The sequence below is a fragment of the Vipera berus genome (genome assembly GCF_964194415.1).
Source record: "Vipera berus genome assembly, chromosome: 3".
NCBI classification, from domain to species: Eukaryota; Metazoa; Chordata; class Lepidosauria; order Squamata; family Viperidae; genus Vipera; species Vipera berus.
In genome coordinates, this window is record NC_138204.1 from 216,914,778 (window position 1) to 216,926,786 (window position 12,009).

At 47.8% G+C, this 12,009-nt stretch overlaps 1 protein-coding gene across 3 annotated transcripts in view; it reads right to left on the bottom strand.

Moving 5' to 3' along the window:
- Nucleotides 1-12,009, bottom strand: part of CPSF1 (cleavage and polyadenylation specific factor 1) — a 48,683-nt gene that overhangs the window by 20,038 nt on the left and 16,636 nt on the right. For 2 of the 3 annotated variants that reach the window (XM_081323524.1, XM_081323526.1), the window contains exons 10-19: nt 11,326-11,419; nt 10,237-10,324; nt 8,145-8,267; nt 7,400-7,451; nt 6,021-6,115; nt 5,082-5,156; nt 3,450-3,530; nt 2,380-2,475; nt 1,627-1,740; nt 169-310 (exon numbers count right to left, since the gene is read on the bottom strand). In XM_081323524.1, coding sequence (XP_081179650.1) covers nt 169-310; nt 1,627-1,740; nt 2,380-2,475; nt 3,450-3,530; nt 5,082-5,156; nt 6,021-6,115; nt 7,400-7,451; nt 8,145-8,267; nt 10,237-10,324; nt 11,326-11,419 — 960 coding nt within the window. The remainder of the gene's footprint in view (nt 1-168; nt 311-1,626; nt 1,741-2,379; nt 2,476-3,449; nt 3,531-5,081; nt 5,157-6,020; nt 6,116-7,399; nt 7,452-8,144; nt 8,268-10,236; nt 10,325-11,325; nt 11,420-12,009) is intronic. The other variant, XM_081323525.1, reaches the window with a different exon arrangement.

Genomic DNA, 12,009 nt, shown 5'->3' on the forward strand with positions numbered 1-12,009 from the left:
TCCCAGAATTCCCCAGTCGGCATGAGCGACACCTACGAAGTCCAGACATCTGAACGTTGGTAAGGCTGAGAAACCCCCACGTAGACAACTCCGCCTCTCTCACTGAATGACTGAGCTTCCAAAAGGGGACACCTGGGAAGGTGAGTCAGGTCGCCTTTCTGCACTCACCTCCTTCCAGCAGACGGATACCCAGAGGGGACACCTGGACGATGTAGCGGTTCTCGCCGATGTTGCCAGAGTATACGGTGGGGCCCTGAGTGGCAAAGCCGCTGGTGTCCAGCTCCATGATCTCCTGGCCGGTCTGCAAGATCTGAGGGGAGAGAGAGAGAGAGATTGGACTAGCCGAGGGCCAACATTCCTAGCTGTGAGCCGGACGGGGTAGCAGTTGTCTCCACAAAAGCAAACTGCTAGCCAAGGGTCACCTCATGGATTCCCAACTCAGAATAAGAATAAGAGTAAGAGTAGAGTAGAATATATGGAGTGGAATGGAATAGGATAGGATAGAATATAGAACAGAACAGAATAGAAAATAATAGAACAAAACAGAACAGAACAGAATAGAAAATAGAATAGGATAGAATAGAAATAGAATAAATAGAATAATAAAATACAGAATAGAATGGAATAGAATAGAATAGAATAGAATAGAATAGAATAGAATAGAATAGAATAGAATAGAATAGAATAGAATAGAATAGAATAGAATAGAATAGAATAGAATAGAATAGAATAGAATAGAATAGAATAGAATAGAATAGAATAGAAGCTGGAAGGGACCTTGGAGGTCTTCTAGTCCAGCCCCCCGCTCAAGCTGGAGAACCTATCCCATTTCAGACAAGTGACTGTCCAATCTGTCCTTTGTTTCTGTTGACAGCCTTAAGTCATTCCTCGCTTGCCCAAGATGGATCTTTGGACCACCAAGGACCTCTTGAGACAGGGACATGCTCACACTGAGCCTAATGGCAAAGAGTTCGTGTCCACCAAGGCAAGCCAAGCCATCCGAAACCATCTCAACCCAACCCAACCCCACGCAACTCAAGGCAAGCCAGCCAACTCAACTCAACGTCAAGCCCCAAAGAACGCTTAGGCTGTTTCCGCCATTATTGCTTCTGAACTTGCCTACGAACCTGGGGGGGGGAGGGGAGGGGAGAATGGAATGCCGATTTCTGATATCGAGAGGCTAGTCCATGAGAATCAAGGAATTTCAGGATCTGTCCACTGAGAACTAAAGACATCTCATCGTAATAATTATCCGAGTTATAATTGGCTAGTGGGACCTGCACTAATGGGGGGAGGGAGACTTCTAGACTTTTAATATAGCAAATTAGGTGCGAATTAACCAGAGCTGGTTTTCCTTTCACCAATTCCGAAATGATGCACTCAATAAAGTTTTGCATTAGAGATCGGGTCGTCTCAGCTGTTCTTACTTCATTGAGTTTGCCAGTCGGAACCTTGACACCCAACCCAACTCAACTCAACCCAAGCCAAGCCACTCCAACACACCCCAAGACAACTCAACTCAAGCCGAACCACTCCAACCTAACCCATTCAAACCTAATCTAATCTAACCCAACCCAACCCAGCCCAAGCCAAGGCAAGCCACGCAAGTCACAGAGAAGCACCCACCATGGTGGAGTCTTCACGGCTCAGGATGAGGAACCCATGCCGCTTCCCATCATCCACTGGCTCAGGTGCAGAGGGCTCCTTCTCAGTACCTTCCTCCTGGGTATCTTCTTCCTGCTAGGAGAGACATGGAGGATGCTGTCAGGGTCCACACCCCACCCCAAGATTAATAAGGAGCCCCCTACTGATGTGGTCAGAGGTGAGAACCAGCCCAGGTCGCTGCGCTGTATAACAAGACCCCACGAAAAACGAGCAGGACCCCAATCTTTGTGCCTGGCAGAGACCACTGAGGACAGAAGAGGCGAAACTCCTAGGGGGAGGCAGCATTAGTAAGAATCAGGATACCATCTTCAGACCTTCGTGGATTGCTGGAGGCCTCCTGGAGGTAAATGGGACACTAACCGGGCCCAACAGAACCTTGGACTTTTTCTGACCAGCCAAGCAGTCCAAGAGAGGTAAAATACCTCTCTGCTCACCCTCCTCCCTCTTTTAGTCTTCAGCAACATATAGCAGGAGTGCTGAGCTGAAAATGTTTTCTCTCTGGCTTGCAGGATGAGCTGCCTTCAACCCAAAACGTGTCTAGCACAAGGCTCCGGGTCAGGCCCAGGCTGGGCCAGCAAGCCAAGCCACCCTCCTGTCCTGGAAACCTGCGCAGGCAAGGGCCTTCTGCCCCCAGTGGGCAGGGGGAAGGAGGGCCAATCAACTGCAGGAGACAAGGACAACGTGCCCCCCTGCAAGAGCGAAGGCTGGACGTACGGTGGCTTCCTCCGTCTTCCGGGGCGAGATCACCGTCCACATGTCGTAGCAACCGGGCAGTTCAAAGGTGGTGACCACCTGAGGACGGATGCTTTTCTGCAAGAAGGGAAGGGGGAGAGGTTGGGGTCCAGCCTCTCCGGAACGGGACGTAGGCAAAAGCTTCCTGCCCAAGAGAGAGACTTCTTACATTTTATTTCAGGAGATTCGTGGCTTTAAGGAATGAGGTTTATTAGGTGTGATATTACCCAAGTGGGTAATGAGATATCAAAGAGCACCAAGGACCCTATTCACCACCTCCTCCTCTTCCTCATCCCACCAAGGACTGTATCTTCCTTCCTCCTCCTCCCAACAAGGATCCTATCCTCCTCTTTCTCCTCTGCAAAGCCCACTTCCTTTTAGCACTGATGATGCTACTTAGTTGGGTCATGAAACATCTGCAAGAAAACCACCCAGTTCAAGAAGCACCAGAGACCCCACAGTCCTTCCTTCCTTCCTTCCTTCCTTCCTTCCTTCCTTCCTTCCTTCCTTCCTTCCTTCCTTCCTTCCTTCACCGTTGATGTTACCTAGTTGGGTCATGAAACATCTGCAAGAAAACAACCCAGCTCAGAGAGCACCAAGGACCCCAGTCTTCTTCTTCTTCCTCCTCCTCTTCCTCCCTACAAGCTCCACTCTAGCACTAATGAAGTTACCTAGTTGGGTCATAAAACGTCTGCAAGAAAACCACCCAGCTCAGGAAGCACCAAGAACTCCACAGTCCGTCCTTCCTTCCCTCCTCCCTCCCTCCCTCCCTTCCTCCCTTCCTTCCTTCCTCCTCCTCTCTGCAAAACCCACTTCCTTTTAGCACTGATGACGCTACCTAGTTGGGTCATGAAACATCTGCAAGAAAACCACCCAGCTCAGAGAGCATCCAGGACCCTGCAGTTCAGCCCTCAGGTACAAAGATTCCATCGGTGCTCCAATGTTCTCTGGGGCAGCCCTAGACTGTGCTGCTAAGGGGGCCTCGGCCCTTCACCGTCCTCCCTGCGATGGGTCCGCAGGGTGTCCGCAGCTGCGTTTCCGCCCCCCCTCACCTGCAAGACTGAGAGGGCACCGTTTTTGCCATAGCCAGAACACACCACAATTTCTAGATCAGGCTCAGGACTATTCTGGAACTAGAAAAAGAAAGGTGTTATTAAGCAGGTTTTGCACAGCAAACTCCCTCATTTCTCCAAGAATCCCCCTGCGATTTTCTCAAGGACATTTTATCTTCAAGGACGTGTAATATTTTGTAATTTGACTCTGTTTCTTACAGGTATAATTGTTTTTATACTTTTATGTTTTATTATAATATAAGCCTCCCAGAGTCATCTTGAACCGTGCGATGGACAGCATATAAATTTAATAAATAATAACGCCATCAAACATCCAATTTCCTTATCCCGGGTCCTTGGAAGGACTGGATAGGCGGACCAAAATGCCAAATCCAGTCCGAACATCTGGCTGACTGTGTGATGAAGCATTTTTTTCTTCTACTTTTTTTAAAAAGAATTTCTTGTCAAGGTATTGATTTAACAACTTATGTAATGTAAGAGGTAATAATGCGAATGACTCAGCAGGGTCTGTGTCCCTTTAAGAGCCTTTGTATAAAGGGAAGGCTGTGCTAATATGTTCTCTCGCTTCCGTTTCCTGCTGTAACTGTGGTTTGTTGGATCCTGCTATATGAGCACATGTATGTATATTGTTTCTGGTGTATGATATTGTAGATAGTGTAAGATAAACCACCAGTTACTACAAGCCACTGTTGACTGTTTACTCCTGGGTTATCTCGCGCAATAAGACTGTGCATGCTCTGACATGTCTAAAGAGTGCAGAGAAGAGCAACTTCTGATCAGGGGACTGGAGGCTAAAACATATAAAGAACGGTTGCTAGGATTGGGTAGTTTAAGGAAGAGAACAACCAGGGGTGTCATGATAGCAATCTTCCAATATTTGATGGCTGCCACAAAGAGGAGGGGGGTGTGTGTCAAGCTATTCTCCAAAGCACCTGAAGGCAGAAGCAACGGATGGAAACTCCTTCGTTCATTCTGCCGGGACCTGAAGACCTGGCTCTTTGAGCTCTCTGGCCCAGGCTGAGAATTTTTAACTGGGGTTTTTATTTTTAGGGATAATTTAATCTTTTTAATTGTTTTTTAACTTTTGTATTTTGTATTGGTTTGGTTTTTAAATACCCTGTAAACCACCCTGAGTCCTTCGGGAAAGGGCGGTATATAAATCCAATAAAATAAAATAAAAATAATAAAATAAGGAGAGAAGCAACCTGGAATTAAGGAGAAATTTCCTGACAGTCAGAACAATTAACCGGTGGAACAACCTGCCTCCAGAAGTTGTGAATGCTCCAACACTGGAGGTTTTCTGGAAGAGACTGGACAGCTACTTGTCTGAAATGCTCTAAGGTCTCCTGCTTGAGCAGGGGGTTGGACTAGAAGACCTCCAAGGTCCCTTCCAGCTCTATTTTGTTTGAAATGATTTAGGGTCTCTTGCTTGAGCAAAAGGGCTGGACTAAAAGGCCCCTTCCAACTCTTGTCGTTCTGTGATTCTATTTCTCTTTTTCTTCCGCAAGGGAACTTTTTTTTTCAGATAGTGTTCCCCTCCCCCTCCCTCTCCCCAGGAAATTGGGGGCATCCAGGTGAGGCTGAGCGGGGGGGAGGGGCGGAGAAGCTTACCTCCTCGGAGAGAAAAGCCGGTTCCCCCATGGCGGCGTTGGCGCAGGGCCCAATGTTCAGGATACTGTCACAGACCTTCCAGAAGGGAGAAAAGCGTCAAATCGGCTGGAAATTTCTGATTAACCAAGGAAAGAGGTGGGAGGGGGCACTTTTCCTGCCTTAGGAAAGCAAGATGGGAACCCCCCCTCCCCCCCCAAAAAAGCCCTCACTGCAGAGGAAAATCTCCAACATAGGAAAGAGAAAAAGGACCTTCGGGAATCGAATCGATTAGAGTTCCTCCTTGCAAAATGTTGTGATGGATAGAAATCCGGGCCGGTAGTCAAGCGCTTGAGTCACTACTACATGAGCGTGGCCAGAACTTTGAGGACTTGGTAGCCTCAATAGGAAGCCCTGGGCTCAAATGCCAGGCTGTGTCAGGGATGAAACCTTGGCAGCTACGTGCCTCTGCGCTTCAACTTGCCTTGTGTGGGAGGCATTACTTTCAAGCGGATAGGAGGAGAAACGAAGCTTCTTCGATTCAGCCGCAGACAGTGGAAGCCTGAAGCCTTGTCAAGGACACCAGAACAGGTGTCGATTTGAAGCAGACAGTTCCCATAACAAAGTGGATTTGTTGATAGGAATTACGTAAGACGTTGGGGGTTTGGCTGGGAAAACTAGGGTCTTCTGCTTGAGCAGGGGGTTGGACTAGAAGACCTCCGAGGTACCTTCCAGCTGTATTCCGATTGACTGAGGTCTATGAATTAGTGTGGGAACCTCATAGTTAGTTTTGCTTCGACACAGTCATGCAGTGTATTCAATAAAATGTAAGCTTTTCGGAAACGGAATCAACCTGGAGTTTTATTTGGATTCTCGAGCTGGATGTTGACAGTCTGGTTTTGGGAGTGTCTAGTTGGTACTTCAGGAGCACTTCCCTTGCTGGGGAAACTGAGGCAGACATACCTCAAAAGAGTAGGTGGTCAGCTGGGTGCCGGACTGGGCCTCACTGCCATACACCTCGATCTCGTCCACTTCGTCCTGCGGAGCTGACTTCCCTCCTGCGCGAGACGGATTGGGAAATAAGGGACGAGGGGCTCGGATGGACGGCCTCGCCCTGCTGTTCCTCCTTCAAGCCCCCCCTCCCCTCCCCTCCAGGCACTTCCTCCTCCTCCACACTCCTACTTGCTTCCCACCCAACTGGGGCTGGATTGGCCGTTCTAATGTTTTCTTTAGCGGCTTAGTGGTTTTTACTGCTTTAAAATGTTTTTAAGATTTTAACTGTAATACAGGCAGTCCTCAACTCACAACAGTTTGTTTAGTGATCGTTCAAAGTGACAATGGTGCTGAAAAAAGTGACTTATGACCATTTGTCACATTTACGATTGTTGCAGCATCCCCAGGATCACACGATGGGGAGAGAGAGAGAGAGAGAGAGAGAGAGAGAGAGAGAGAGAGAGAGAGAGAGAGCGCTGATATAGCTAGCTGATATAATGATAATGATAGATGATAGATGGTAATGATAAATAAATGATAGGTAGGTAGGTAGATAGATAGATGAGAGTAGGTAGGTAGGTAGGTAGGTAGATCAATCGATATAGATGATAATGATAGGTGAATAGATGATAGATTACATAGATAAGCGATAGACAATATAATGATAGATAGATGGATAGATTACATAGATAAGCGATAGGTGATATAAATAGATAATGATATAGATAGATAGATAGATAGATAGATAGATAGATAGATAGATAGATAATGACAGATAGGTGGATAGATTACATGGATAAGCGATAGGCGATATAGATAATGATAGATAGATAGATAGATAGATAGATAGATAGATAGATAGATAGATAAGATAGATAGACAGACAGATAAGGATAGATAGGTGGATCAATGATGGTAGATGATATAGATAAATTAGATGATATTGATGATAGATGATAGACAGATTGATAGATGATGGATAGATGGATGGATGGATGGATGGATGATACACAGACAGACAGATAAATGCGCAGTGCAGCCAACCTTTCGGCTAGGGAGCCTGGGGGCAGACAGTCCTTACCAATCTCTCAGATACCGGCGCAGAGGGGGCTGATCAAGGACCCCCTTCCCTCCAAGCCCACCCTAAGAGTCAGCAGAAGGGATCAGATGACCCAGCAGAGATGGAGGGGAGGGGAAGGGAGAGGGAAGGACAGGCTGTCCCCTCACTAGAAAACTGAAGCCTTTATGCGGAGTGCGGTGGCTCATTTGCAACATGCCCCCCCACCCAGGCCTTACAAGAGAGCTTGGGGGGCTTTCTCGGCCCCTTCGCTGCAAATCAGGACACCCACCGGCCCAGTTGGCGGACTGCTCCATGCGCTTCTTCTTCAGGGGGGGCTCCTCCTGGGAACCAAACAGAGCTGTCCATTGGCGAGGAGGCAAGAGACCCACAAGCCCCCCGCCCCTCCTGCTGCTGCCCTTAGAAGCCCCCTCTGTCTCTGCAGGGAAGCCCCCCCCGGGCTCTCTGAAGCTCTCCAACCTTGGCCACTTGAAGGCCAACTCCCAGAATTCCCCAGCCAGAGCACGTGGCTAAGGAATTGGGGCAAGGGAGGACTTCCACGGACAGGAAATCCTCGACTTACAACAGTCCACATAGCGACCACTTGAAGTAAACAAACAGCACTGAAAAAAGTTGACTTAGGACCAGTTTTCCACACTTACGGCCGTTGCAGCATTCCCGTCATATCAAAATTCAAACTCTTGGCAACTGGCCTGCACTTACGCCGGTTGCAGAGTGCTGGGGTCACGTGATCCCCTTTCGCGACCTTCTGACGGGCCCCGTCGATGGGAAAACCAGCTTCACTTAACAACCAGGTTAACTAACTCAACAACGGCAGCGCTTCACTTAACAACTGTGACCAGAAAGGTCACAAAACGGAGGAAAACTCACTGAGCCAAGGTCTCGCTTAGCAACAGGGCGGAATTGTGCCCGTAAGTCGAGGACTCCCTGCGTTTTGCCGAAGAGGGCGGCTTTAAATGTAGGGCTCAGCTCTGGGTGCGGAGGGGGACGGAGAGACCCCCGACCGATCCCCTTACCTTCTCGGCAGAGTCCTTAGCGATGCTCATCGGGGCCTCCTGGAGCTTCTCCGTGTATTTCAGGAGAAGGGAGTTGCCCAGGCGAGAGCCCAGGAAGAGGTAACCGGGCTCCAAGGTGATCATCTGAGACCCAAAGGGGGGAAAGACAAAAAGGCTAGAACGGAGAGATGGCCGACGGGGGTCCCGGCTACCTGGGGCAGAAGGGGACAAACCCGTTGCAGCCGACCTGCTGCGGCCAACTCGCCGTGAGACAATTTAACCGTTCGGTTTCATTATTCAAAGTAAATTTAAAAAATATTCTAATTTTTGTCATTCACATTTCACTCAATTGGGCATGTCTAGTTTGATGAAGAGAAGGACGAGGGGGGACATGATAGCAGCGTTCCAGTATCTCAGGGGCTGCCCCAAAGAAGAGGGAGTCAAGCTATGAAGACAAAGGCAAGGAGCAACGGATGGAAACTAGTCAAGGAGAGAAGCAACCTGGAACTAAGGAGAAACTTCCTGTTAGAACAATTAATCAGTGGAACTCCTTGCCTCCAGAAGCGGTGAATTCTCCATCACTGGAGGTTTTTAAGAAGAGACTGGACAGCCATTGGTCTGAAATGGTATAGGGTCTCCTGCCTGAGCAGAGGGCTGGACTAGAAGACCTCCAAGGTCCCTTCCAGCTCTATTCTATTCTATTCTATTCTATTCTATTCTATTCTATTCTATTCTATTCTATTCTATTCATTATTCTATTCTATTCTATATTCTATTCTATTCTAATCTAATTCTATTCTATTCATTATTCTATTCTATTCATTATTCTATTCTATTCATTATTCTATTCTATTCTATTCTATATTCTATTCTATTCATTATTCTATTCTATTCTATTCATTATTCTAGTCTATTCTATATTCTATTCTATTCATTATTCTATACTATTCTATTCATTATTCTAGTCTATTCTATATTCTATTCTATTCTAACCTAATTCTATTCTATTCATTATTCTAGTCTATTCTTATTCTATTCTATGCCATATTCTACTCCATTCTTATTCTTATTCATTCTGTCCCTCCTTTTTTTAAATGATTCTAATCCACCATTTCTTTGATACTTATATTGATATATCCTGCGGTGAGTTGTCCAATGGCGACTTGGCCATGGCGTATAGACCCATCTGAGGAACTGGCTCACCCTGATGGGATCAGCCCACCCTCCTTGTCCCAGAAGAGGGGGGGCTGTGGACCCCCTTTGGTCAAGGAATCCCGGCTGGCAGGGTTCAGAAGAAGAGCCTTGCCCGCTGTGGTTGCCGCCCTCTGAAATGTCTGGTCCCCAGAATCAGGTCTGGCCCCATCCTTCGAGGCCTTCCGACATGAAGAAGTAGCCTGGGGCCCCAGTGGCGGAGTGGCACGTTGGTGGTGGCTGATGGAGTAGAGAACCCCACACCACCTCTCCGTCCACGCTTCGATCCCCCCCTCCCCATCCTGCTTAGGTTTATTCTGAATTTTTAAATTAAGGTCTTTATTTATTGTTCTACGCTGCATTTCATTCAGTGTCTGTTAGCCATCTAAGTCACCTGGGGAATGGACTGTGAAACAAGTTGAGGAAGGAAGGAAGGAAGGAAGGAAGGAAGGAAGGAAGGAAGGAAGGAAGGAAGGAAGGAAGGAAGGAAGGAAGGAGAAAAAGGAAAAAGAGAAAGAAAAAAGGAGAAAGGAAGGAAAGAAAAGAAAAAAGTGAAAGGAAAGAAAGAAAGAAGGAAGGAAGGAAAGAAAGAAAGAAGAAAAAAGAAAAAGGAGAAAAAGAGAGAAAGAAAGAAGGAAAGAAAGAAAAGAGAAAAAGGAAAAAGAGAAAGAAAAAAGAAGAAAAGAGAAAGGAAGGAAGGAAAGAGAAGAAAAAACAGAAAGGGAAAAAGGAAGAGAAAAAAGAAAAAGGAGAAAGAAAGAAAGAAAGAAAGAAAGAAAGAAAGAAAGAAAGAAAGAAAGAAAGAAAGAAAGAAAGTCTAACTGACCATCAGGCCACCGGCCTCAGATGCCACAGCTGCTTCATCATCAATCCAATCCCCCTCCCAGCCCAGATGGCCACCGCTGGGCCGAAGGGCACTTACGCAGGTGGTGAGGACACTGGCCGCCGCCTTGTCGAAATGGAAGGAGCGGACACTTCTCATGCCGTCCGTGATGAGGGTCAGCACGTAGCTGGGGAGAGAAAGGGAAGTGGATGATGGGAGCTGCGGCTCCACGAGCAGAGGGCTGGCTGGACAGTTTCGGCTCCATCACAAGCTCACACGCCACAAGGACAGAGCGAGGCGAGCAGAAATGCAGTGCAGACTGGCATTGTCTGAGGAGCAGGAGATTCAGTTATTTGGGTGTGTGTGTGTGTCTTGGTTGTCCCTGAGCTTTGTGGTTTTCTTGCAGACCCAACTAGGTAGCATCATCAATGCTGGATGGGAGTAGGGTCTGCGGCGTGGAGGAGGAGGAGAGGAGGACTGTGGGGTCCCTGGTGCTCTCTGAACCAGGTAGTTTCCTTGCAGACGTTTCATGACCCAACTAGGGAACAGCATCAGTGCTAGAAGGGAGTGTGGTGGTGGAGGAGGAGGAGGAGGAGGAGGAGGAGAACGACTGTGGGGTCCTGGGTGCTCTCTGAGCTGGGTGGTTTCCTTGCAGACGTTTTATGACCCAACCAGGTGACGTCATCAGTGCTAGAAGGGAGTGGGGTTTCCAGAAAGGGGGAGGAGCAGGAGGGCTGTAGGGTCTCTGGTGCTCTCTAAAAAGGCTTGTTTTCTTGCAGAAAGAAAGAAAGAAAGAAAGAAAGAAAGAAAGAAAGAAAGAAAGAAAGAAAGAAAGAAAGAAAGAAAGAAAGAAAGAAAGAAAGAAAGAAAGAAAGAAAGAAAGAAAGAAAGAAAGAAAGAAAGAAAGAAAGAAAGAAAGAAAGAAAGAAAGAAAGAAAGAAAGAAAGAAAGAAAGAAAGAAAGAAAGAAAGAAAGAAAGAAAAGAACAGAAGAGAACTATGGGGTCTTCAGTGCTACCTGAGCCCAGCAGATTTCTTGTACATTTCATTACTCAAATAGGCAAGATGGTCATCAGGAGCCCTAGTAGGCCTGACGATGTTACCTCGTCAGGTAAGGAAACGTCTGCATGAAAAGAAGGCCCGGCCGGGCCAGGGCCTCTGGCTGCAGGAGGACCAAGCCAAGCCTTACATCTCTCCTCCCTTGAGCGAGATCACCATCTTGTCGTAGGAGATGAAGGTCGCCTGGGCACAGTCCAGAGTGATCTTTACTCCTTCTTGGAACCCTGCAAGAGATCGGGAGAAGAGCAGCAGTTACGACAAGGGCAGGAAACACCGAGGATAAATAAATAAGGAAATGCAACCCATCAGACTCTATGCTTTTTTCCAGGGCCATGAAGGGTTTCAAATGGCCGCTCCATGAACGACCTGGGCCTAGTTTGAGTTGGCCAGCGCCCGCTTTAGCCGGAGAAGGAAGACAGGAAGGCAAGGAAAGGGAGCCGGGGGGGGGGGGGAGATGGCTCTCCGACGTGATCTGGAAAGGACAGGATGAATCCTGGATCGTTGGAGCTGGATGGCGGGGTCTTCGTTTGCACCTTGCTTTTTCATTTTCGGGAGAAACCCCCCCCCCCCCCCGGCAAAGTCAGTAGGGCAAGAGCTGGTTCGTTCCAATGAGACTCTGCCTAGCCAAACTTTTCATTTTGGACTGAAGGAATTTGCTCGGATGAGGAACGAAACACCTCAGCTTTGAGAAACCTGGCCCCGTGGCCACGACCGGACCTTTTGGGATGCTTTTCACAAAGAGTCCCACCCCCACGAGCGACTCAAAAGCACCTGTCCATAGTCGTTTCAGGAGGAAAGGCAGAGAGAGAGAGAA